Source organism: Epinephelus lanceolatus, chromosome 15 (assembly GCF_041903045.1).
Source record: "Epinephelus lanceolatus isolate andai-2023 chromosome 15, ASM4190304v1, whole genome shotgun sequence".
Lineage (NCBI taxonomy): Eukaryota > Metazoa > Chordata > Actinopteri > Perciformes > Serranidae > Epinephelus > Epinephelus lanceolatus.
The window spans coordinates 33,600,255-33,626,540 of NC_135748.1; the positions used below are offsets into that span (position 1 = coordinate 33,600,255).

Genomic DNA, 26,286 nt, shown 5'->3' on the forward strand with positions numbered 1-26,286 from the left:
TGGTATCAGATAAATATTTCTATTCATTTTGTGCTAGTACAATGGGAGCATGTTCAACAGCAACATTTTATCCCTCTGTATGTCAGGCTACGGTTCTTTAATCAGCTGGAGGATGAGCTACAGTCACACCAGCATGAGGAGCAGTGGCTGAGGGACAAGGGCAACCAGCTGGCCCAGAGAGATGCAGAGCTGGCCGGGGAGGTGCTGAGGGAAATCAGTCTGCTGGAGACCACATGGGAGGACACCAAGAAGCTCATCACAGAGAGGTACGGATAGAAAGGAAGAGGCTTTTTCCACGCTACTGAGTCAGGAAATACTGCATTATCAAAAAATGCGTGGTAAAAGCTAAAGACAAGACTTAAAACAAAAGCCAGTAATCAATACTGAGATGTAATACTGATGAAAAAACATCTTGCTGCGAGAAAGAGTCAGTGAGTAGGCCTTTTCTTTTTGCAGATGTAATTGTAAAAAGATGTTATGAAACACACTGGCAGAAAAACACTGTTACACTCACTCCTGTTTGGATTGTTTAAAGTTTGTTGCACTGGTGACCACACGGTAAAATTATTATGTATTGATTTCTAACACTCCAAGAGTTTGTTTTATTATATTTGTATTTTTTCATATTCATTTTCTTTTTTTATGCAGTTTATTCTGTGTTTACTGCATGTTATGTTTACAGTGCACGTGCATATGATCTCTTTTGACAGACAGGAGCAGTGCAATGTCCTCGTTGAGCTTATGAGAGAATACCAAACCCTGAAAACCTCCATCAGCAGTGTTATTGAGAGCACCGAACCTCTGGTTGACATCAGCGCTGTTTTAAAGGACCATGAGGAAACCAGGAGGTCACTCACCAAGGTCAGGTCAAATTATTAGTTCTTGGTTTTGTCTTTATAATAAGTCACCAGAATGCTTAGAAGATTTGCTGTCTTTACTCCATTTACAGCACGAGGCAGTGAAGATAGAGATGGCGAACAAGCAGCATGAACTGGACCAGTTTTCCAGTAAAGGAAAACAACTGGTCATTGAACTGAAGAAGATCCCTGAGTGTAACGCTCAAATGATGAAAAAGGATATGGAGACACTTGTTGATCAGTGGCTGGACGTAAGTCAACATTGATATGCTTTTAATAGTTTTTGGACAAAAACTGAGTGTTTATGGCACAGAGGAGTGAGCTATATTATGCTTTGGCTACACATGCAATATTTCATAGAATTCATTTATTGCTGGTTTTGTTTTTTATGGGATTTGTTGCATTAGCAGTGCAATATAATATATAACATTTTAGCTCAGTGTCAGACACACTACAGAGAGTAAAAATTTGTCACTTGTGATTTAATCCACCTCTCAGGTGTCTGAGAAGATAGACGAGAACATTGATCGGCTGAACCAGAGTTTGACACTGTGGGAGGATGTGCGTAAAATCAGCGAGGACACTGAGAGCTGGACGAGCAGCTGTGTGATTGAACTGAACGAGAGCCTGAACAACCTCAATGACAGTCAGAAGGTGTCGGCACGGCTCTCCACATTACAGGTGAGAGTTCTGATGTCATGTATTTGGTTTACCGCCTTTGCTTTATTGTGGGTTTTAGCATAGGACAGTGTTTACCAAAAAAATCACTATACAGTAGGTACCATGGCCCTGTCTGGTAATCAGAGACACAGCTAGTGCACTCAAACTGCTTGACATAACTCTTAGCTTTCTGCTTTAAATAACAAAAGTGCTTGAAAACATACTCACACTATGCAGCCATCTCAGAGGGTGTGTAATACATGCTTTTGTAATCTTAATCATCCACAGGGGGAGATGTGCGAAAAGGAGCAGAAACTTGAAACCCTGCAGAGCAAAGTATCAGAACTGAAGAAGTGCACTCAGTGTCAAGAGACCCCTGCTAAATTACAGGTACTAAAGATGATTATAATTGTTTTTTTTTCCTGAATAGTTAATACTGTGATTCACAAGTGACACTTCATTAGCACAGACATCAACTCTGACCCTGCAGAAGAAGTAGGTCCTCCTCTCCATATATATGTGCGTCACCCATAATTTGTATTCTGCATGCATCAGGTGCTGGAGAATGACCTTCGTAAAAAGATCAGCACTGTTCAGAAGCTCCACGAGCAGGCCAGGGGAAACCTCATGGATTTCACTTCCCAAAGGAAACAGCTGGAAGACTACATCTCACAGATGTCTGCATGGCTGAAAAGTATGGAGGATTCCCTTGTTTCTTCTCCCACTGGATCAGATCCTGAGGACATCTGCAGAGTGAAGGTGCATCCTAAATAACAATGACATAGAGCGCTGCAGGAATGAGTCCTAAATCCTGGAAATGAGTCAGCATTTTTCCACTCCTGGTTCCCTTGTCTAAAAGTCAGTGAGTTTTTTCGGTTGGATGCCTGAAATAATGTCTGTGGTTAACACAAGCTAAAGCAGCTTTTATGTTTTGTTCTACAACATAAAATACATCAGTAAATATTGCACTTTTGGATTTTGAAGCTTTAAGGTGTCTTAAAAAAGTCGTTAACAAGTGGCTAGATGAAACTACAGAATTTCATCTTGCCCAACATGGCTTTACAGTCTCATTGCGTGGTGACATTGAAGTCATGTGACCATAGTGTAGTTAATTTATAGCTAATATATATATATATATATATATATATATATATATATATATGTATATGTATAACATTAGTTTTTTACTTCTGATGATTGCCTCTCCACTTCAAAAATCATAAAAGTGGTGTTCATTTGTGAAGATTATCTTGCTGAACAAAACGTGCAAGTGTCATAAACTTAAGTGTGCCAAACAGCTTATTTTCCGCAATAATCCAAAATCCAATGGAAAAATCCTGTAGGCTTTTTGAAGATGAAACCAGGGCGATGCTAACTTACCTGTTTGTGCCTGCAGCACTCTACTGTTGGTGAAACAGATAGACAACCCCTCTTCTCTTGCACAGAACACGAAACTAATGAATGACTGATGAACTAAACCGTATTTTTAACCACGTTTTAAAGGATCTTCAGAAAGAGCTGCAAAATCAGCAGGGGAGCATCGACTCCACGAGGGAGAGCCTCAACACCCTGTGTAGAAAATATCCCTCAGAGGAGCTGGCTGGTTTGGGTTCAGCTCTCACAGACCTCATCAAGACTTATGAGTCTGTGAACCAGCTTTCTGCCAGGACGCTGGCGTCACTGCAGAACTGTCTTCAGCAGCAGTTCAATGGTGAGAATCTGAAAAATATCTGTATAACGTGTAGTTTTACTCAGTGGTCATTTAATGCAGTAGCTTACAAGGTTCTTATGTGTTCTTATGTACAATACATCGAACTATTGCACTACATCCTGTTTCTCTAAGCAGATCCTTTCTGTAGACTCCTATTAATTTCTAGGTGTGGGGGAAAAAATGAATTCTCAGATGCATTGCGATTCTCTCTTGAAGGATTATGGCTCGATGCAGAAAAGTGAATTATTAGAAAATAAAAACCCTATTCTCAACGTTATGATCACTGGGAAGCATTTTGCAAACGTAACAAATTTATACGATGGACATATAATGTGTACATCACTGCATGATATTGACATTCCCTACATTTCCGGTCCACATATCTCTTCCAGTTGTTGCCGTTATTGTATTAATAAAAAGTAATGGAAGTAAAATAATCTGTTTATTTTAATTATGGATCATCACAAATACACTATGTTTTAAAGTAGCAAGTAGTCACACAGTGAGGAAAAAATAGGAATAGAAATCAAAAATTTTGATGCATCAAGATTCATCAATAATCCTTTTATAAATGCATCGTAGCTGTTTGAATCAGAATTTAATCAAATGTGAGGTGCCAAGAGATTCCCACCCCTATTAATTTCTTGCTTTTTGATGAGAAGCCTCATATAGTGACCACTGAGTGTAAAATTATTTCTGCTTTAGCAAGGAAAAACTGATCTGAAACTTTAATCTACACCAGATACATGAATTCTCTTTCTTCCCTTGCCATCTCAGATCTGGTTCAGGAGTTCCATCGTTGGCTCTCAGAACAGAGGGAGATCGTGAAAGAGTGCTCTGACAGATCTGGAGACACTCAGATTGTGGAACGCAAACTGCAGAAACTGAAGGTAAAACTGATGCTACACTGAAATAGCTTGAGTCACTAAATCATCGTCTTTGATTGGGATGAGAGTAGAATTTGGGATGTGCTCTTATCTACAACTGGTGAAATGAAAGAGTCTTGATTCAAAAACATTCTACGTGCTAGGAGTTACAAATTCAAAGCTAAATGTGATGTGGATTATCTGTCAGGGCGCCATGGACCGTGTAGAAGAGGGAGAGGCACGTCTTACTCAGGTCTGTGAGGAAGGAGAGAAGCTCCTACTCCATCTTCCCAAAGCCAGCGCTGGGCAAGTCCAGCAGCACCTTTCCTCCATCCAGCAGGACTGGGACAGCTTTGTGGAGCAGTGCAGGCAGAACCAGCAGATTCTGGAAGACAGTGCATCGCTCATGAAGGGGTAAAAGACTCACACAAACCACTTCTGTAATGCACTGTGTTGCCAGGCAGCTATTTAACATTGCTTTGTAAATTCCTGGTAGGTTTGAGGGTCGTCTTAAGAAGCTCAGGTGGTGGCTGGAGCACATGGAAAAGAGGATGACCACAGATCTGCTCGAAGCCAAGCAGCGTGGTCCGGAGAAGGCTGTGCTCGAGCAAGTGGAGGAATATCAGCAGGAAGTGCTCAAAGAAAGGTACTGAATCTGCTTCAAGTCTGTGTATTTATCAAGAAAAGAAAATGGATGTTAAATGTTTTTTTCCTTCTTTGCAGGGATTCATTTGAACGCCTATGTCAGGAGGGCCAGGCTCTAAATGAAGGCGGGAGAGGCGATGGTAGTGAGACGAGAGTGTCCGCTCAGCTGCAGTCACAGCACCAGGCCTTACTGAGACGTGTGAGAGAAAGGCTGCGCAGCTGCCAGCTCACATTACAGGAGCAACAGGCCTTTGAAGAGACACTGCAGACTACCTGGATGTGGCTTAACGGGGTCCAGGAGCGCCTGGCATCACTCAACAGCACAGTTGGCAATAAAGAGACTCTGGAGAAAAGACTAGGTCTTGTACAGGTCAGTGCATATTGCATTCTAAAAACAATGTTCTTTGAATTTGTGATGTTTTCTGGACACATTTAGAAACACAGAGATGATCTTGATGATCCTGTCCGCACCTCTTTCTTGCTCTTCGTTTGCTATGCATGCAGGATATCCTGCTAATGAAGGGTGAAGGTGAGGTGAAGCTCAACATGACCGTAGGAAAAGGAGAACAGGTCCTGAAGCACAACAGAATGGAGGGACAGGAGGCCATTTGCTCACAGCTACAGAACCTGAAGGATGCCTGGGCCAACATGTTGATGACCTCCATGAGTTGCCACAGGTAGGAAATATGTTTTCAGAGCACTGGTAACACCCACTGACGCCATAGTTCATAATCACAGGTAAACGTTTTTCATTTCTTATAAATGTTATTATTGTTTACAGTCGTCTGGAGTGGACGGTGGCCCAGTGGACCAGCTTTCAGGAAAGTAAGAGCCAGCTACAGCAGTGGATGGAGTCAGTGGAGCAGGAGGTGGGGATGACTCTGCCTCAGCAGCCAGGCCTCAAGGAGAAGTCCGCTTTGCTGGAGCGCTTCAGGGCCATCCAGGCTGATGTGGACGCTCATGCGACAGCACTGTCACGCCTGACAGATAAAGCTGTGGAGATGCACGAAAAAACTGGCGACCAGACGTTTGGACCGGAGTCGAGGGCGGAGCTCAATGCACACTTCAATGATATCTCAGCTGTTGTCAAGGTGATCTAAATACAGGCACAGATTTTTGTTGTAAGGTGGTCTGGGTAGCCACATTGTTGCCCAAACTGAGAGACTGGTTATATTAGGAGATATGAGACAAAATATTAACATATTAAATTGACTATAACTGTGAGTGAACATGCAAACTTGAAAGGTTGCAAACTCCCATCCCACAAACCCTCAAAAAAAATATAATAAAATGTTTGCAAAAACTCAGTGTCATATTTAGCCAGTATTTGATAGTTGGTGCTCACATTGTCTTTTCCTTCCACACAGGGTAAAGTACAGTCCATGCAGAGCATTGTGTCTGAGCATGAGCAGTATCTTGATGCTGTGAGAGACTTCAATGACTGGCTGATTTCAGCAAAAGAGGAGCTCCAGCGCTGGTCCGACCTGTCAGGAGACTCAGTCTCCATTAAAAGGAAGCTTTCCAAGGTGCAGGTAAGGAACCTTAAAATGTTATAGTTCAGGCTCCTGGTTACATCTAGCTGAGAGATGTTCATCCTCCAAAGAGTTTCATATTTGCTCCAGGATCTTCTCTCAGTCGCTTGTTGCCTGAATACCTCCACGAGGAGGCACCTGGGAGGCATCTTACCAGTTGTTAAAACCAGTTCAGCTGGCTCCTCCTCCTCCATTGTAATAAATTGTAAACCCAACCACCCAATCATTTCTGCCATATGTGGCAACATTTTCTATCTTTTGGTCACAATCGAGAGTTCTTAACCCTAATTAATTTAGTATGATTTGGCTTTTTTGTGTACTATAAGATAGAAATGAATTTATTCAGAGTGAAAGTGCTGCACTGCAGTTGCAATGATAAAAAGTTGAAAGAGTGCAGATACCAATATCTAAAAGGCTAAAATAATATAACAGTAGGTGAGGAATATAAAACTAGATAATCCTAAAGTGCAAATAAGATGCAATCCAATATATACAAAATAAACAATGACAAAGACAGGTTACTATGTGTGTATTTTCTTTGTGACCGTCAGTTATGAGCTTTGCTGTTTCAGGGGGTTTGATTAGAGAAACAGCAAACAAGAAAACAGTTTTGAAATGGCTGGTTCCATGGGTGCACAAACGTGATAACTAATATGTTTTTATTGGACGGATGACAATTGTTATTCTTTTTGCTTTTTCCAGGAGTTGCTTGATTCTAAGCAGCGAGGCAGAGAGAGGCTAAACCGGGTTCAAAGATGTGGGGCAGTGTCAAGAGATCACACTGGCTCGGGGGGCTATGAGGCTATGGAGCGAGAGGAAGCAGCCCTCTTGTCCTCATGGGACCAGTGGGAACGTGGAGCTCTTCAGACACGAGCCAGCCTGGAGACTGCTCTCTCCCAGATAGCCAGCTCTGAACAGGAGTTCAGCAGCCTGTCAGTACAGCTGGAGCAGGACCTGCACGACTTCAACCGCCAGCTCAAGGACTGGCGCCTGCGGTTGGTTCAAGCAGAGAGAAATAATGAAGGAGAGGAGGCTGTTAAAGGCTGGCAGATAGCAAAGGTAGGTCTCGACTTATTTTTATGATAAAATAATAACAATAATATGCCTCCATTAGTTGGAAACAAGCAATGGTTGCAGTAGATGACTGATGTGTGTGAAATTCTAATGTTAATGAATTGTTGTGGTTGTTCATGAGTGGCTGGTTATTTGTTTTCCACCCAGGACACTTTAGAGGAGCTTGTCAAAGCTGAGCCTGTGTCTGATAGTCTGAAGACTCAACTCAATGATCTGTGTCGATTCTCCAGAGACATGGGCACACAGTCTGAGAGAGTGTCTGCTCTCATTAAGGAATACAACAGGTGAGAAAGGTGTAAATATGAAGCACAATAGTGGGAAAACTATAGCCACATTACATACAACCATGGGTATTATGTTTTTTTTTCCATAGAATTACACAGGATCTGTTGTAGAACTGTACACCAGGAGTGACCAGAATTAATTAGTAATTGATTTACAATGATACATGCTGAATGTCGAAACATGTTTTTCTTCTGCCTGACTTGTTTCTAGCCTGAGCCTCCAAGCGTCAAGGGAGTGCCAGAGCAAAGAGAAGCTGCTGGAACAAGGTTTCCGCTCAGTCTTCAGAGAGTTCCAGCAATGGCTGGTCAATGCCAAGATCAACACGGCCAAGTGCTTTGACGTGCCTCAAAATCTCAATGAGGCTTCATCTAGCCTGCAGAAGATTCAGGTACAGCACTCAAAGTCAAATGTCATGGAACATTACCATTGAGGGTACCGACACAGTGTGCTTTTAATTTGTCAGTGTGTTTAAATACAGAATATAACTGTGACTAACTGTGGCTGTGGCTTACAAAATGGAGCCTTGTGGTATTCAGAAAGGCACAGAAGTAACTCACTGTCACGTTTCATAGACCCTCCAGTCATGTTTGTGTATCTCTCACAGTCAGCAGTCCATATAAACATTTCCTGCTCATTCAGTCTGAATACAACAACACTGAGCTCTGCATCCTCACCGCTACACTGCTGTCTGCTATCAGATATTTGACTCTCGCCGCTTCAGTCATGCGTGGATTCTGAATGTTTTTAAATTATGGTTATGTTTGATAAATGTGTATCTCAGGTTCTGTCAGAGGGGTGTTGTGAGCTCAGGAACAGTTTGCCAAAGATGATTTGTCCAATACTGCCAAACTAAAATGCATGTTGTTGCAGTAAATTGTTAAAACATTGGTGTGTGTGTCCTGACTGAACTGAAAGATCACTACTTGCTTGAGTTATCATCTCATCTCTTCTTCTCTCCTCAGGAGTTTCTAGGTGACAGAGATCAGGGTCAGTCAAAGCTGAATGCTGTGGTTGTGAACGGTGAGCTCGTGTGCAGCATGGCAGCTAAAGACAAAGTTGATGCAGTTCGGGCTAAGCTGAACACTGCCAGAGAGGACTGGAAAAACATGATGACCAGCCTGCACAACAGAGAGACAAGTCTACAAGTAAGCACCTAAATGTCCCATCTCACCAATCGGAGGCCATTATACAAATACAGTATTAATCATTAATCAATTAAGGGGATGATTTTGGGCTATTTTGCATCCATAACATGTCTTCTTTCAGAGCAGTGGAAAGAAAACATTCAAAATACAAATCTAGGTGTATTTTTAGTTGAGATTTCGGTTTGGTAACTCAAATGTTCCACCAAGTTTGTGTTGTCTTGTGTTGTCTCCCTTTGCGAGGCAGACTTTCTCTTGTCTTTTTTCACGTGCGCCAGCTGCGAATGTTGATACAGGTGTTGTCTTACACACCACTTGCGCAATCTGTGCTCCAATACGAACAAGAAAGGCGTTTGTGTGCATAATTGAGTAAAATAAATTAACTAAATTAATGAATTGAATCAGTTTCAAAGTACCGGTATTTTCCGAATGCAGTATAGTACCGTTTGGAATACTCTAGTACCGCGGTACTATTTTAATACCGGTATACCGTGCAACACTAATGCAAAGGTACATATTTATTCAGAAAATGCCTCGTGTGTATTTAAACATAACATTTCTGAAATCTTGTAATACAATAATAGTTAATTTAAGCACTCAACTGGAAATATTTCATGGTGATACTTTTAATATTTACCATATTCACTTGTAGTATCTTTTTGGTCTAAAAATGTATGGGATTTTATACATACAATGCATATATTTAAAGGCCATTTCTTAAGATTTGTTGGTTTTTTTGTCATCCTCTAGAACAGAAATATCCACTTCAGTAGCACTTAAACCAAACTTTCCAGTTTAATTCCTATTTATATTCTGAAGGTTTTCACAGAGGTTTGTTCATATGTCCTCAGGACCCTGATTAAAGTAACATTTTATTCATATAACATGGTGAAAATTGATTTTTTTTAATGGCTGTTGACAGTATTTCCTGATTTATGGGATGATGAAAAGAGATGTCCAGAATTCCCGCTGTAAAAACCCTTGACTATAATATGTTAACAAAATGAAACAATTTTGAACCTTGCTTCATCCAATGTTTAGATCTCTCTTGTGGAATTTTATGCAAATGAAAACATTATTTGATTAGATAATGCCTCATTTATATATTTGAACATTAAGTTAAGAAAACTTGAAATACAAAACAATAATTGTCTTAATGTAAGTAATGAGTCGTGGAAGTTTCATGGTGATATCTATTAGGTAGAAGTTTTACCCCACTCATCTGTTGTGTTTCCCCGTAATTGATGTAATACAAAATCACAGGAACATCTAAACAGTCTCTTTATATCATCTTGTGTTTCAGAACATTTTGTCTCAGATGAAAGATTTTGAGGCGAGTGCCGATCCTCTACAGGAGTGCCTGAACGCCACCGAGCTGGCTGTACAAGAGAGCAGCACAAGGCTTCACGATCTCACAGCCAAGAAACAGGAACTTCACAAGCTCCAGGTACTAGTGTCCGCTGAGTTTGGAACACCGCTCATGTTCAAGACCACTCGTGCAAATGCAACAACCACTCAGTGCTTGAGTGCCAACATGACTTCCTGTCATTTGCAGATCTCACCATTCCAGCTATATTGCAGTGTTTTAGCCTTGCTATTACTTTGTTTTAGGAAGCATTGCCAACAGCTTATACTAACTGCCAGTTGCTTTAATAATCTTTCTGCTTTGCTACCTTCACCTGTCCTTAACAGTGTCTATCATATATTAATACTTGCCTTATTTGTAAAGTTGCTTTCAGAATTAATGTGTAAAATTGTCTAGCATCAGTTTCCAGAGGCCTTGACTGCACGCCATGACCACCAAGAGCATTACCAACAGTAACAATGGCCAAATGTCTCATCCTTCTTTTTGCCATGTTGCCATCTCTAACCTCTCAGTCTGTGTCTGAATTTCTTATGTCTGTGTCTCGGCTCGCATGCCTCTTTGATAACCTGCTTGTGCTCTTCCAGTCTGTGCTTGAGGAGTTAGCCTCTCACGAGATTCAGCTCAACAAGCTGAAAGAGAAGGCCCAGCTGCTGTGGGATGAACACGCGGCCGGCAAGGGTTTTGTGCACCGTGTCTCGCAGCTCTCTGCTCAGTACCTAGCTTTAACCAACCTGACCAAGGTACAGTAATGCCTCCCAATCTGCTTATGCACTGGGGCTTTTCTGGGGGTAGAGCCGGAGAGGAGACAAAGGCACTAGACTGGATCGAGCTCTGACTTAATGTTATTTTACAGTGATAAACAGTGAAGGTACTAACTCACCATGATTAAACACTAATTTCTTTCTTTTGTTACTGTAAGTCTTATACACAGAGTATGCAAGCTAATTTTCTTTATCTTTTTGTACTAAATCTTTATTAGTCATCAAAGACTCTGCATGTAAAATAATCAGGTTGAGCTGTGAATTCACTTTCTGAAACCGATAGTAGTCACTTTCTGGTTGTGTGCTGTTTTGTGGATCTGCAGGAGAAGGCATCACGGATTGACCGAATCGCCACTGAGCACCAGCTTTTCTCCCAAGGACTGAAGGAGCTGCAGAACTGGGTGGCCGACACCAGCCACATGCTGCAGACTTACTGTGCCCCCACTGCTGACAAAAATGTTCTTGATAGCAGGATGATCAAGCTGGAGGTATAAAAAAAAATCACAGGCAGTTTTCAGATTTCAGTTTATAATTTGAATACACATTATAGGAGTGTATTAAACGCACGTGTCATTGTTTCAACAGGCCTTGCTGACTGCTCGTCAGGAGAAGGAGATCCAGCTGAAGATGCTGATCACAAGAGGAGAGTCGGTGCAGAGAAACACCTCAGCTGACGGAGTGCCTGTACTCCAGAAACAAATACAGGAGTTAAAGGATTCCTGGGATGCTCTGCTCTCCGCCTCAATCCAGTGCAAAAGGTTAGTTCTTTGCCACAACAAACACTGCTTAAAGAAATACTTAAAGGATTTTCAACCAGATTTGTTTCATAATTATGTGGCTATTATGTGTAGCTGAAGCATGTATTGGTCCGGTGCAGTGCATTCTGGAACTTGTAGGTTTTCTACATCTTGAGCAAAAGCAAATGCCACAGCCCTTTGTCTCTGTTTTCTCTGGTCATGTTGCACTGATTTCAAAACTATTTGCATCTTTATACTGTATAGACAGGCTAGTTTTATGAAGAGTACGTCTTTCCGGCAGAGAAATGCTTCTTTAAGAATGTGTTTTGAACAGCTCTTTGGTAGTTTCACAGCAACAGTAGTGTTCACAAAAGGTTTTTCCCAAACTATTAACTGTAAAAAGCGCGAAGTGTACACAGTGTCTCAGTGCTGCTGCGACTATTTTTGCCAGATCCTGTATTTCTGATAGTGCTACATCTACCACATCACTGACTGACTTTGTTCTCTTTTCAATCAACAGTCAGCTGGAGGGTTCCCTGTCTCAGTGGACCAGTTACCAGGAGGATGTCCGCCAGTTTGTGGCTTGGGTGGAGCGTGTGGAGGAGAGTCTAGACCCCACTGACAAACAGTGCCCAGAGATGAGAGACAAGACTGCTAATCTGAGCAAAGCCAAGGTACTGCAGTCGTATCCTCCTGTAGACTGAAGTTCATTAAGACTTACAAATACAGAATACTTGGAATTTCAAACTTTCATGAAAATGAGCAGTGTCTGGTTTAAAGTCCCATGAGCCATTTTACTACAGCAGACATAAACCAGAAACATTCAGTCTAATAATAGTGTACCTCTGTTGTTTCAGTTGCTGTATGAGGAAGTGCTTAGCCACAGCACCCTGCTGGACACCATCACTGCAAAGAGTGTCAGTATCTCTGAGAACTATGTCACTCAACTGGAGCTCCAAGATCTGCAGGAGCGCTATAACACCATCAAAGACAATGCCATGGTAATGAAAGCAGAATGTGCAGAATGAGCTTTTTTGAAATCTGTTTCAATTTTAGTATTTGATCATTTGTCTTTGTGATGCTGTTTAAAAATAATAATAAAAGTGAGCAGTTTACAAAAAAGTGTCTGAAAGAATTCATCAGTAGAAAATCCAGGGAATTGAATGAATTGTAAAAATGTCAAAGCAATGGCCTCATATCCACAAAGATGTCAAAGATGAAGTCCAAATTAGTTAGCTCCCACATTACGACTGAAATCATTTTCTTCATTGTTTCCTCAGAGAGCAGTAGGCAAAGCAGAGGAGCTGGTGAGAGCCCACCAGGAGTATCAGCGGGGCCTCCAAGCATTTGAGGACTGGCTGGAACAAGAACAAGAGAAACTTGGCTGCTACACCCAACTGGAGGGTGATGTTGATATGCTGGAGGAGACTCTGCAAAAGCTACAGGTCTGAAAATTCTCAGTGGGGGATGTTGTAAATCAATGGAACATGAAATACTATTACTACAACTAGTACTGCTACTACTGTACATACATGTGTTCAGTTGGTATGTTTTCTACAAGTTCAGAGAGCTGAAAGTGCTCAAACACATCTGTTTAACTACAGGAGCTGCAGCTGCACTGCACAGAGGGCCAAGCTCTGCTCAACACCCTGCTGGTCAGTCGAGAGCTGGTCATTCCCTGGGGCCTGCCTCAGATCGAAGACCGCGCGCTGGAGACTCTGCAGCAGGAGTGGAGGCTGTACCAGGCCCGGCTGGCGGACACCCGAGCTCAGCTCAACAGTGCTCTGGCCAAACTCCGGCAGATGGAGCAGAAGTTTCAGCGCCTCGACAGTTGGCTAAAGGGCATGGAGACCAAAGCACAACTGCGAAGCCACCGGCGGTCTGACCGCACCACCAAGGACGCTCAACTCCAGCTAATAAAAGTTAGTGTTACATGAACAGAAGCTGTGCACATGGGAATGTTTTGCACCGTTGTACAAGTCTGCATAATTATGCATAGCTTTCAGTGCTGTTCCAGTTGCTGTGACAACACTGACTTTAAATTAGTGCAGATCACTTCAGCCCCATCAGAATCAAATGATTGGTCTTGCAACAAGATAACTTGAATTTGAAGCAGTGTTGTTTTTAGCTGCGACCAGCAGCTCAACTGTAATTCGCTCTGTACCTGCCCAAACAATAAAGTGAAAGGAAGGAGGAATTATTGGAATAGTGATGAGTGTGAAGTTGTGTTTGTGTGAATGCATGCTCGTACATAGTTGCAGCTATTTCTAATTTGCACTCTCAGGATTTCTGTCTAATGATTCTATTGGACTTTAATTGCATAAAGTGTTGCTCAGAAATATCTAATGGTCCTCGTTTGATCAGAGCTGGCAGGAGGAAGTGCTGGTTTACCAAGAGGAGATGGAGGGCCTCAGTCTCTTGGCTCAGCAGGTCCTGGATGAGACTCATATTAGCAGCCGGATCAGTTCCAGAGCCACCCAGATTACTGCCCGCTATCACGTCCTGCTTCTGCATTTACTGGTAACATCTCTTTGAACACAGCACACAGTATCACAGTAATACATAGCTGTGAATTATATATATATATATACCTATATAAAACACACACTACTGGTTAATGAATGCATTGAGACCTTTGAAATGGACTCTTTAACCTGTACATTTTTGTCGTACACCTGTATTTTGACAGATAATTGGGAAGTTATAAACAGTTTAACTAAGCTAAGCATTTTCCTCCCATGACTCTGTTGTTTCCTTTATGTTGCAGGAGACAATCAAACAGCTTCAGGAGGAGGTGTCCTCCATTGAAGAGGCTCAGTGTGTCTTCAACACCTTCTCAGACTGGCTCAGCGCAGCTCAGAATAACTTCAGCACTGTGGCTATCAGTGTTGATGTAGTGGACCGCTTTGCTATGGAGAGAAAGATGAAAAAACTAGAGGTAGTTTCTCTAACATAGAACGCATGCTTTCTTCTATATTATTAACTGCTCTGTAAAGACCATTCATCATGTTTGACCTCCAATAAAATGTACATAAATACTCTAGCCTGACAAACTATTGCTCAGTTTCTAAGAAATGTTATCAGTTGAAATGCCAGCATTACCAGACTCAAAAATTTGATATCTGTTTAAGACTTAATAACACCATCTCATGTACCATTTAGGCTCTTCAGGCAGACATGGAGCAGGGTCACTCTTACCTGAAGACAATGAGAGAAAAGACAGAGCGAGCCATGGCGTTCCTGGAGGAGCCCGAAGCAGAGCAGCTGAAGGAGGAGGTGGACAGCCGCCTCTTCCAGCTACAAGAGTTGATGGAAGCTCTGCGGACAGAGCATAGCTCCCTTGAGAAATGTATCTCACTCTCTAAAGACTTCATGGATAAATACAAGTCCCAGGCCCAATGGGTGATGGAGACCAAGAACCTTTTAGCATCAAGTGTGGAGCCTAAAGCTGAACTCTATCAGAAGAAGGCTCAGCTAGCAAAGTACAAGGTACTGTAACACTGGTTAATAATTTTTTCTTGTGGAAATACATTGTAAATAAACTAAATAACTTTATCTGCAATATTTTGCTCTCTTTTCGTATACGCAGACGATCCAGCAAACAGTGCAGTCTCATGAATCAGCAGTGAAATCTGTCTTTGAGAAGGGAGAAGCCCTGCTTGATACAGTTCATGACCCCACTATAAGTGACAACATGAAAAAGCTGCAGGCTGACTACCAAGATCTCTGCTTAGCAGCTAAGGTATGAGCATTATATGACAGATGGCGGCTTACGGGAGAAATCTGAGTCAAGAAACCATAGCTTCTACTAATTATTAATGTTTTTTTTACTGCATTGTGTGAGCAATCAAATTAAATGAAACAGACTTTTTAATTTAATGATTACATGTCGAACAACTAGATGAATCTCTGAGGCTTGCTGTGTTGTGTTTCAGACACAGGTCCAGAACCTCGTGGAGTGGGTGAAGGAGCACGAGGATTACAACAGTGAACTGCAAGAGGTTGAGAAGTGGCTCTTACAGATGTCCAGTAGACTGGTCACCTCAGACTCCATGCAGACCAGTGGTATGGAGATGGCAACTCAGCAACTTGCCCGACACAAGGTGACCATGACCATACTGTCCTTAAAAAAAAAAAATCACAATTTTTACTGCAACATTAGACACGCAGTTTATATTAATACATGACTTCAAAAAGCTTTGATTTTGCATGGATTCATTTTGGTAATCTGTATTTTCTTTGGGGTTTTTTGTTTTCTTTTCTTGAGAAAGCCAACCTTATATCCAAGAAACATTTTATCATCTCTTATACTTTTTTTAAACATGAAAAATAAAATAAAGTTAATCATGGTAGATATAAAATTACCTGACAGGACTGATTTCTAGATACGGTGCATCGACCCCATACATATTTTTCCTTTTGAATTTTCCACACTCATAGTTTTGACACCAACTTCCTACCCAAATCTGCTTCATATGCTGGGATACATTTTTTGATCATTTCTATGTACAGCCCACCTGTATTTTCCCTTCTTATTGTTTGATCTAAATAATGTCTCCATTGTAAGTATCTGTAAAAGTCGTGATTGGTCCTGAGCTCCAAATATATCGTAGATCCCCTTTCCCAAGTTTTAAATCTGTTCATATCTGTTCTCTTTGGAATAAACTCTGAATCATAGTCAATCCATTGTAATACCCTCCAATGTGCTTTCAAGCTATTCTGTGTGATTTTTTCAATTCCATAGCTGTGACTCATCTCCTCTCTTAGATGTGGTAACCTTAAAACACCTAACTGTTCTTTTTCAGGCAATAATGGAGGAGATAGCCAGTTTTGAAGAGCGACTCACCAGCTTGAAGCAGAAAGGAGAAGGTCTCGTAGCCAGCTGTACAGACCAAGTTCAAGCAAAGATTAGTCAACAAGTCCAGGCTCACCAGCAGGGAACCAGAGATAGCTACTCTGCCATCTGCAGCACTGCCCAACGTGTGAGTAATACAAGACTGCAATGATCTTATATCTTTTAGGAAACCTCTACATTTGATAGTTTTCAAAAATAAAAAAAGTTAGTTAAGGTCTTACCTCACCTTGTTCAACAGGTGTACCAGAGTCTGGACCGGGAGCTGCAGAAACACGTTAACCATCAGGACACTCTGCAGCAGAGCCAGACCTGGCTCTCCACAGTGCAGGAGGAGCTTCAGCTCAACGACCAGGGACCATCTGGTCTGCAGGAAGCTCTGAAGCAGGTAACTAACACTGTGCAATTTTGCCAGTGGTGGTGAGAAGTTATTTTTCTGTAATCTATTTTAATCAATTACTTCTGCACACACAGGTGAAGCACTACAGGGCCCTTCAGGAGCAGGCCAGCACCTACCTGGACCTGGTGTGCTCTGTGTGTGACCTGTCTGATGATGCTGTGAGAGTAACAGCTGCACAGGTCCAGCAGGTCAAACTCACGGTCAGTAGTCACTTCTTTGTCCATTGTACAACATAAAAGACATATTTTATTCATCTATGATAATTAGAGATTCATAATTACGATATAATTTTTGATGCAATATTGACACATCATTATATTAATTAAAATATTAATTTATCAGTCAGTATTATACAAGCAGCAGTGTGATTGCAGCTGTTCATCTTGAGTGGTGTAGAATGTGGGGTTTTTAATAATATACATTCAGTTCTTCAAGTATTGACTGTGGGAAGGTATAAATGTGTTTCTGCAGATAGAGGAAAGGATGTCCAGTGCACAGGAGCTCTCCGAGGGCTGGCGGGAGATCAAGGAACAGAAGCAAGACCTGACCGGCCTGTTCCAGGATATGGAGCAGCAGCTCCTCAGCCTCTCCAGACGGCCTGCAGAGTTGGAGACCAAGATAGCTCAAAACATGCTGTCACAAGCCAAGGTAGGGAGCGGTATCATTCATCCCTTGACAAGGCACACAGAGAGGAGCTCTTTCTTAATCATCCCCATCATGTCTATGTGTTTTTTACCTTAACTATACAGTACAGTGACTCTCAACATAATTTTGTCTGTGATTTTGTTATTATCTAATAATACTTTGGCTCGAGCTGAGAAAGGATTAAAGAGAGATCTGCTTATTGTTGAATTTGTGCTTACCATCCAATATACTGCTTATCACACAGGATTGCAGCCAACAACTGCAGTCTAAACAGAGCATCCTGACCAAGATGACAGAGACTGTGAGCAGATTGACTGGTGGCCAGGACTCTCCAGAACATGCAGAGCTCGACCGTCTGGGCCATTCCTGGCTGGAGCTCTGTCACCAGGCCAACAAGCTGCAGAGCCAGAGAGAGGAGGACCTACAGAGATCTAAAGAATACCATGACTGTATCACTGCAGTGGAGGCGCTGTTTGAACAGGTGTCCAAAGAGTGGGACAATCTGGCCAGGTGTGTTTGCACATCAAGGATACAGCAAAATTACTCATCACATACTGCTTTGTACTGATTCTAATAATCTCCTGACAGGACCAAAGCCAATTAATTTTGTGTTAGGCTGCAGAAAAATAGCAGTTGTGCTGCTTATTGTCAATGTCCTCGTCATGGTTGTAATTCTTTCTACAAATTTCATTATTGTATATGACATAATACTGACCTCAGGCCCTTGCCATCACCTTGGGAACTAATTTTTAACATTCTTTCCAAGTTGAATTTCAGATCTCTAGAACAAAACAAACACATATTTCCACATAACATTTGTGTAAATTCTTTTTTTTAATGTTTTGTTGGTGTTACAGAACGGATGCTGAAAGTTCATCTCAGCATTTGGAGGCATTACGGAAGCTCGCAGTAACCCTAGAAGAACAAAAAGGCACTCTTGAGGACCTGAAGGAACAGAAACAAAAAGTCATCCAACATCTGAACTTAGACGACAAGGAGCTGGTAAAAGAGCAGATCAGCCACTTTGAGCAGCGATGGTCTCAGATGCAAAACCTGATTGAGAGGAAAATCCAGGACTCAGTGGTGACCCTGGAAGATATGGGCCAAGTGGAGGCCCGTCTGAGGGAGGCTCGGGACTGGGCCGAGGAGCAGCAGCCTGCCCTGTCTGAGGCAATGAAAATGAGTCCTCCTCCAGAGCTGGCTCAGAGCTTCCTGTTTGACCATCTGAGCATCTGCAGTGAGTTAGAAGCCAAGCAGCTCCTGCTGGCACAGGCCATGGCTGACGCTGACAGGGTGCTGGCCCGCCTGGGACTCAGTGAACGGCAACGACTCCAGCAGCTCATTGCCGACACTCAATCTGAAGTGGAATCTCTGAGTGTGAAGGTTGTGCAGCGCAGAAAACACCTCAGCAAGGCTTTCACAGAGAGGACACAGTTCCTGATGGCTGTCAGTCAGTCTATTTCCTGGGTCCAGCAGAATGAGAAAAAGGCCCAGGCTGAGGAGTACATCGCTTTGTTACCTGATGACCTGGCCAAGCAGGTCAGAACATGCAGGAACATTCAAAGCAGCCTGAAAGCCTATCAGAGCGAGCTGACATCACTGTGGTCTCAGGGGAGGGACTTGATGAGGGATGCCAGTGAGGAGGAAAGGAATGAGATCCTCACAAAGTTGCAGGAGTTACAAAACATCTTTGACAAAACGTTACATAGATGTGGTCAGAAACTCCAGGAGCTTGAAAAAGTGCTTGTTTCCAGAAAATATTTCAAGACTGATTTAGAGAAAATATGTCTGTGGATAAAACAAGCTGATATAGTCACCTTCCCAGAAATCAATCTGATGGTTGGAGATGCTGAATTGGAGGCGCAGCTTCTGAAGTATCAACAGATAGTCGAGCAGGCCATCGAATATGAGAATCTTCTCTTGATTGTACAACGAGCTGGCCAGGAAATATTGCCCAGTCTGAATGAAGTAGACCACTGCTATTTGGATGAAAAACTCAACACACTCCCACAGCAATATAACAGTATATTAGCATTAGCCAAAGAAAAACAGGAGAAAATCCAGCAGGCCATTCTCACGAGGAATGAGTACACGTCTTTCATAGATGTCACTCATAAAGCACTGAAAGAGCTCGAGGAGCAGTTCAATAAGCTGGGTACACAGCCTGTAGGGCTGCAAACAGAAGAGGTTCTCAGTTTGCAGAGTGATTACAAAGGAATCCAGGCAGACCTGAGCAACCTGGGTCTAGCTGTGAGTGAACTGAACCAGAAGAAAGAGGGATTTCGTAGCACAGGTCAACCATGGCGCCCAGAGGAAATGACACAGCTTGTGAGCCTGTACAACGGCCTAAAGAGGCTGGTTGAACAGAAAGTAGAGCACTTGGATGAAACCTTGGAGTCATTTGAGGACCACAAAGCAATGGCTATGCAGGTTGACTCTGAGTTAAAGGCCACAAAAGAGCAGCTGGTAAAAGTGAATGCAGAGGCTCAGTCAGCTGAGGAGAGGCTGAAGAACTACCATGCTCTGGCGGGGAGTCTCCAGAGTGCCAGCTCTCACTTATCAAGGCTCATGGAGCAGATGGACTCTCTCGCACCCCGTGTGGAGCAAGCAGCCCACGATGCCTCCAAGGAGCAGGTGGTTCTGTGGCAAGAGGAGCTGCGGTCTTTGCAGGCTGCAGTAGGTGATCTGATTGAAGAGTGTGAGAACAGGTTTGTCCAAAGTAAAGACTTTGAGACAGAGATGAAAAGGACACTGGACTGGCTGCAGCAGGTCAGGGATGACCTGGGCTGTGCAGTGATTGTTGACGTGAGGGTGGAGAAGGTGCAGGAGGAGATCAGAAAGCAGCAGATCATGCAGGAGGAAGTACAGTCGAGACTAAGGATAGTGGCGGCTCTGAGTAGCAGAGAGAAACAGGAGTACACTAGCGCAAATGAACTCGTCCCACCACACGTAGATACAAGCCTTGAAGAAATGGCAAAGCTGCAGGCGGATGTTCAGAAAGCACTGAGTTCCAAACAGGTAGGACAATATTTGATTTGTCATTTGGTGTGAAGTATCTAAAAATTGTCTTTATGGCAGAAATCTGTATTTTTATTCTTAAATATTAAAAAGTTGATTTTCTTTTGTGAAGATTACTCTGGAGGACGCCCTGGGGTTGTGCCAGAAGTACCACTTCAGGATGCAGTCAGCCTGTGAGTGGCTGGAGGATGCTGTGTCCTTCCTGCAGCAAGCTAGCCTGGGAGTGGACGTGGAGAACTATGAGGAGTGTCTGCGGCAACAGGGCGACATCATGGCCACAGAGCAGGAGTTCCTCATCCACTTGGAGGAGCTGCAGACTCTGCTGCCTCAGCTGGAGAACTTGGTCAACCCCACAGCTAAAGAGCAGCTCCGTGTGAGCGTGGAGTCAGCCAAGCAGAGAGGCATGGAGGTCCGAGATCAGCTCCAGTGTCACCAGGACGTCCTTCAAAGGTTGTGAGAACACAAGAGTGATGGTGTAATATTCTGTGACAATACATAAATGTTGTTAATAACAGCATTTTATCCTCTGATATATTCTGTTTTTTGTAGCTGTGTGGCTCAGTGGAAGACATACCAGGAGGCGAGGCAGACTGTCATTGAGCTTATGAATGAGGCTGAAAAGAAGCTGACTGAATTTTCCACTGCAAAGGCAGCCACAAGTCAAGAGGCTGAAGATAAGCTGTGCAGTCATCGGGTATGAGAGGCCAAAAAGGCCTGAGAGGCATTTAACATACAAAAAAGAATGGGTGGAGCTTCTATGAATGCTGTGCAATTAGCTAATTAATTTGCTCTTAATTTTTCAGTCCCTTGTCTCACTGGTGAATGGCTTCCAAGAGAAGTTGAGTGGTTTGGAGGAGCAAGCTGCCCAGCTGGAGCTGGTGGGGAGTGATGCTAGCAAGGCCACCATTAGTCGCTCCATGACCACCGTTTGGCAGCGTTGGACGAGACTACGAAGCGTGGCACGGGGACGAGAGAGAGTACTTGAGGACACAGCACAGGATTGGAGGACTTTTAGAGAGAAGGTACACAAATACACAATGTGGAAAAAAATGGAATTCATAATAAAATGAATTATTTTACCTGCAGCTGAACCTTCCTGATCATTTTGTACAGATGGTGAAGTTGAGAGCAGTCTCTGATGAGCTCCAAAGTAGGTTCCCTGATAGTGCCGTGGAGAAGGCCTCCAAAGCGACCCTGCAGTCTCTGCTGGACCAGCATGACCTGCTGAGCCAAGACTTGGAGAGGGAGCTCTCCTCCCTCACACTCCTGCGCCAGTACGCTCTTAGCCTGCTGCACGATGTTGAAGTGCCTTCACCAACAACTGAACAAGACGAGCTGCCCAGTCTGAAGGAGATCAGAGCTGTACAAGACCAAATGGAAAGGTAGTGAGAAGATAAACCTATAACGTGGTTAAGAAAAAGTGTCAATGTTTTAATGTATAAATTAAAATAGATTAAAAGCAAAGTGTCACATTATTTAGATTTCAAAAAAAAATCTCTGCTATATTGAAATCAAATTAACTATATTTTGCTGTTCAGAATTTCAGTAAAGTAATTTTTCTCTTTGCCCAAAAGCCTCCTGACGCAGTCCAGGACCAAGCGGGCTCAAACAGCTCAGGAGCTGAGGGACAGAGAGGAGGTGGAGAAGGAGCTTAGCGTTGTAAAAGCCTGGATTCAGGAGACCAGGGAGCTTCTCCTCAATCCCACACCAGACATTGATTCTCTACTGCAGGAGCTTGAGGTATATATCTTACATCTAAGAAAAAAAGTATAATCTTTCTGATGTTGCAGTCAACCCCAAAACATTGCTATTTAGATAATATTATATCTGAGAGAGCTGTAATTGGTCCTCCTTTCCTAGGTTGTACATGGAGAGGTGATCAATTATCGTCAGAATGTGGATAAATTAGCAGAGCAGCAACAGAGCAAGTACCTGGACCTCTACACTATACTGCCCTCTGAGATCTCCATGCAGCTGGCTGAGGTTTCACTTGCATTGGGTGCCATTGAGGATCAGGTACTGTAACTTCCATATAGGGAACACATACAGTATGTTAAGAATTTAGTCATGTGGCATTTGTTGATGTTTCTCAATATGTTCTAGGTTCTTTCAAAAGAGAGAGAAATTCAGAAAACCAGAGAAATAAAAGAGGACTTCAGCTCTAGAATCCACGACATCTCTGAGAAACTCAAAGCAATCTCTGCTAAATTCAAGGAAAAATCTCCTGATGTTGATCATGCCAAAGAAGAGGTCAAGGTGGGTTAACTTATTTCAGTTTGTTCTTAAGAAATGCTGAGGCTTTACTATCCTACGAGCCTACTAGATGTCAGGATGTAAAGAAAGTTAAATTTCTTTTCTCAGAGCCTGGCTGAAGACCTGGACAGTTGTGGTCGCACCCTTGCAGAACTGGATGCTTCTGTACAAGAGTTTGGCCGCAGAAACCCCCTGCTGGCCAAACAGCTTAGTGACGCCATCTGCAAGCTCTCAGAGATGCATCACCACACAACACGTCTAGCAGACTGCAGGAACAACTGGCTCAAAAAGGTTAGTTTTTTCTGGTCTCCTATACATTGTACAGCAGCTGTCAAGCATGTTACTTCCTCAAGGAAATACACGACACTGTGGTTCTTCTGTTACTGATGGATTTATTTGTCTTAATTGCACTTTAGTCCACTTTATCATCATCAAATCCATCCCTGAAATTCACAAATATGCAGTATCAGCTATTAAACTCGTAAACCTTTAAGCAGTGTATAAAACTTTTCCAGTTTTACATTTCTTCTTGGAAATTGTCACAGCTAAATGTGTCCCTGCACAACATGGAACGGAAACATAGTTCCCTCTTAGTGTTAATACAAAACAAATCAATATTCATAAAAATAAATCATGTAAATAATGTATGTAAACAAGACAGATACTTACAAACATTGTAGTGCAGTTACTGAGGTAAGCTTACTTTATTCCATTTGTGTTGTGCTTTAACCATTTGGCCTCTGTTGTCTTGGCTCCTCAGGCTGTCTGCTATTTAGATGAGTATAACGAGATGCTGGACTTCATCGTGAGGTGGTCAGAGAAAGCCAAGAGCCTGGTGAGAGCAAACATCATCTGGAACTCCTCTGTTCATCTGCAGGAGCAAATACGAATGTACCAGGTGAGTTGGGGGTCAAAACACGCATCCTCATGGGTTTTATTGTGATATTCAACAACAGACATTTGGGCTTTTTAATAGGTGTTATCGGGCTCTCTACCTCCACTCTCCTCCATAATATTTAGAAAAGAAAAGATGTAAATGAATGGACATGGTTTGAGCTGGATTAGCCTATCCACACAAAGTTCATGCATACATTTCATGAAGGACACATGTTGCAGGGAATCCCACCAGGAGATCACACCAAACATGCCTTTCATTCATTGCCCTGTTGCCTTGTACTTTAGGCTGTCCTTCGTGAGTCTCGGGAGCTCCATGGAGACCTGGAATCAATGGCAGAAAAAGTGGATCTTCTGTCTGAGGTGCTGCAGGTCGAGTCTATGAGCCAGCAGGTTTGTGAACTGAGTCGGCACACTGAGGAGCTTCAGCAATGCATCAAGACACGGCTGCAGAGCTTGGAGGATGCAGATAAGGTACAGAGAAAAACACTTATCTATTACTTTGTTTGCAACATTTACTAATTGCCTTTTCTTCCTGTTGTAATTATATTTGACTAGTAGAATTTCCCAGAGGGAGTATTGGTACTTTTAACCCATACATGACAGTGCTAAATACACTGTATAACTGAGTCATGTATGATACGTCCTCAGAGTATGGAAGCCCTGGAGTATGAAGTTAAGGCCCTACATGTTGCTCTGGAGCAGGTCCAAGCCACACTGACCTCACCAGAGTTGGCGCGCCAGAGTCTCAAAGAGCAGCTGGCTCAGAGACAGGTAACCACACCATGTTAAAATAATCCATGATATGGCCTGTAATTTTTCAGAGAGCGCTTTGAATGCTTACTTTGCACATTATCGCTTGTTAACAGTTTCACACAATATAAACTTTCCTTGTCTCTTGCAGCGTCTGTTGGCAGATATGGAGAGCTTCAAGCAGCAGGTGCAGGCAGTGCAGCTGTGTCAGAGCGCTCTGCGGGTCCCAGAGGAGGTGATGCCTAACCTCGCCATCTGTCGCACAGCGCTGCGTCTGCAGCAAGAGGCCAGTCAATTGCAGCACGTGGCCATTCAGCAATGCAACATCCTGCAGGTACAGTAGGGGGCACTATCGCTGCAGCACAGTAACGTCATATTGTCCTGCATTCCTACACAATATACAATGTGTGATGTCTGTGGCGGAATGTACTCTTTTTAAATTCTGCAGAAAAAGGGAGGTTTAAGATGTTCATGCAACAGTAACAAAGCAATTTCATTTTTTATCTAGGAGGCAGTGGTGCAGTATGAGCAGTATGAACAGGAAGTGAGAGACCTACAGGGGCTGATAGAGGAGGCACACCGTGTCATTCAGGACCGACCCATCCCCACAAACAACATCCAGGAGCTGCAGGCTCAGATCCTTCACCATGAAGTACGATACATTAAAATAAACAAATGAAGTGGGACCTGCTTGCATGTGTCTATAAATTTAGAGGGATTCAAACAAAACTTAACATGTGAATTGAACATCGAAAATTAGGCATCAGTGCAATCCTCAATTGTATTTATAATTTTCTCTATACTACTTTACGAGAGGTGAAATTTCCTCATACCTGCATAAAAAGCTGCGCATTTTGTAACTCTGAATAGGAACTGGCCCAGAAGATCAAAGGTTACCAAGAGCAGATCGCCTCACTAAACTCAAAATGCAAGATGCTGGCAGTGAAGGCCAAGCACGCCACCATGCTGCTGACAGTGAGCGATGTGGAGGGGCTGCCTGAAGGGCTGCAGGAGATGGATGGAGAGAAATCAAAGAAATCTTCAGCACAAGCCGTCATGGTAAGAGAACATGATATATCACATAACATGCTGGAGCTGACAAAGCTGTTTGCATTGTTGGTGATGGCACTGGCTACTTAATACACTCATTCTGCTATTTCTGGCATAAGCTTAAAGAGTTCATAAGAGTCTTTAATCTTACTAATGACACCTCTTTGCTTGTGAAATATGTGTTTTTGAAAGGTGCACTGCGCCACTTTTATCAAAAAAACACATTGCCTATGATTAATCTCTCCCAATCCACCTTGCATGTGTGCTCTTCTGTTAATGTTTCTTGCATGGCGTGTCAGATGACGGCTGGCCGCTGTCACACCCTCCTGTCTCCTGTAACTGAGGAGTCTGGGGAGGAGGGCACTAACAGTGAGGTCTCTTCTCCTCCTGTCTGTCGCTCTCCTTCTCCCATCACTTACACTGAAGCCACTGTAACCAAGGTATCTGCCTTCCCTCTTCCTCTTCATAGCGTTTTTCTCAGTCATTCAACAAATTGCACATACTTGTGAACTGTGTGGTTTCTATCTCGTCTTTCTTTTTTAATAATCTTTTTCTAATTTTGTTGTAATCTTTCCTGTTAACTGTCAAATTAAACAAAGCAGTCTCGATTAATAAATGAGAGAAGGCGAAAACAAACCAAGGGGAGTAATAATCCATATCTATTCTCTGCCTGCACCCGCAAGCTCATCATGCCTAACAGTGAATTAGGGGCTTTATAGAAGAAGGTTGCCATCTGTTTCATAACTAATTTGTCTTTACTGCTGATGGCACTGTTTGAATGTTAT

At 42.7% G+C, this 26,286-nt stretch overlaps 1 protein-coding gene across 10 annotated transcripts in view; it reads left to right on the forward strand.

Moving 5' to 3' along the window:
* The window catches only part of syne1b (spectrin repeat containing, nuclear envelope 1b), a 99,179-nt gene that overhangs the window by 41,934 nt on the left and 30,959 nt on the right, over positions 1-26,286 (forward strand). For 8 of the 10 annotated variants that reach the window (XM_078175209.1, XM_033642703.2, XM_078175215.1 and 5 more), the window contains 52 exons: positions 87-266; positions 711-861; positions 950-1,108; positions 1,356-1,538; positions 1,806-1,907; positions 2,073-2,276; positions 3,021-3,228; positions 4,006-4,118; positions 4,303-4,508; positions 4,591-4,740; positions 4,818-5,109; positions 5,244-5,416; positions 5,521-5,830; positions 6,107-6,271; positions 6,974-7,330; positions 7,493-7,629; positions 7,841-8,018; positions 8,593-8,775; positions 10,076-10,219; positions 10,723-10,878; positions 11,223-11,387; positions 11,485-11,657; positions 12,157-12,310; positions 12,494-12,637; positions 12,917-13,081; positions 13,241-13,558; positions 14,001-14,156; positions 14,404-14,574; positions 14,799-15,125; positions 15,226-15,378; positions 15,572-15,739; positions 16,442-16,618; positions 16,730-16,876; positions 16,963-17,088; positions 17,360-17,536; positions 17,778-18,043; positions 18,391-20,551; positions 20,664-21,001; positions 21,101-21,245; positions 21,355-21,573; positions 21,665-21,933; positions 22,126-22,291; positions 22,412-22,567; positions 22,655-22,807; positions 22,913-23,095; positions 23,565-23,702; positions 23,987-24,172; positions 24,350-24,472; positions 24,603-24,785; positions 24,960-25,103; positions 25,322-25,510; positions 25,801-25,941. In XM_078175209.1, the coding sequence (XP_078031335.1) occupies positions 87-266; positions 711-861; positions 950-1,108; positions 1,356-1,538; positions 1,806-1,907; positions 2,073-2,276; positions 3,021-3,228; positions 4,006-4,118; positions 4,303-4,508; positions 4,591-4,740; positions 4,818-5,109; positions 5,244-5,416; positions 5,521-5,830; positions 6,107-6,271; positions 6,974-7,330; positions 7,493-7,629; positions 7,841-8,018; positions 8,593-8,775; positions 10,076-10,219; positions 10,723-10,878; positions 11,223-11,387; positions 11,485-11,657; positions 12,157-12,310; positions 12,494-12,637; positions 12,917-13,081; positions 13,241-13,558; positions 14,001-14,156; positions 14,404-14,574; positions 14,799-15,125; positions 15,226-15,378; positions 15,572-15,739; positions 16,442-16,618; positions 16,730-16,876; positions 16,963-17,088; positions 17,360-17,536; positions 17,778-18,043; positions 18,391-20,551; positions 20,664-21,001; positions 21,101-21,245; positions 21,355-21,573; positions 21,665-21,933; positions 22,126-22,291; positions 22,412-22,567; positions 22,655-22,807; positions 22,913-23,095; positions 23,565-23,702; positions 23,987-24,172; positions 24,350-24,472; positions 24,603-24,785; positions 24,960-25,103; positions 25,322-25,510; positions 25,801-25,941 (11,632 nt within the window). The remainder of the gene's footprint in view (positions 1-86; positions 267-710; positions 862-949; positions 1,109-1,355; positions 1,539-1,805; positions 1,908-2,072; positions 2,277-3,020; positions 3,229-4,005; positions 4,119-4,302; positions 4,509-4,590; positions 4,741-4,817; positions 5,110-5,243; positions 5,417-5,520; positions 5,831-6,106; positions 6,272-6,973; positions 7,331-7,492; positions 7,630-7,840; positions 8,019-8,592; positions 8,776-10,075; positions 10,220-10,722; positions 10,879-11,222; positions 11,388-11,484; positions 11,658-12,156; positions 12,311-12,493; positions 12,638-12,916; positions 13,082-13,240; positions 13,559-14,000; positions 14,157-14,403; positions 14,575-14,798; positions 15,126-15,225; positions 15,379-15,571; positions 15,740-16,441; positions 16,619-16,729; positions 16,877-16,962; positions 17,089-17,359; positions 17,537-17,777; positions 18,044-18,390; positions 20,552-20,663; positions 21,002-21,100; positions 21,246-21,354; positions 21,574-21,664; positions 21,934-22,125; positions 22,292-22,411; positions 22,568-22,654; positions 22,808-22,912; positions 23,096-23,564; positions 23,703-23,986; positions 24,173-24,349; positions 24,473-24,602; positions 24,786-24,959; positions 25,104-25,321; positions 25,511-25,800; positions 25,942-26,286) is intronic. The other 2 variants (XM_078175213.1, XM_078175214.1) reach the window with 2 other exon arrangements.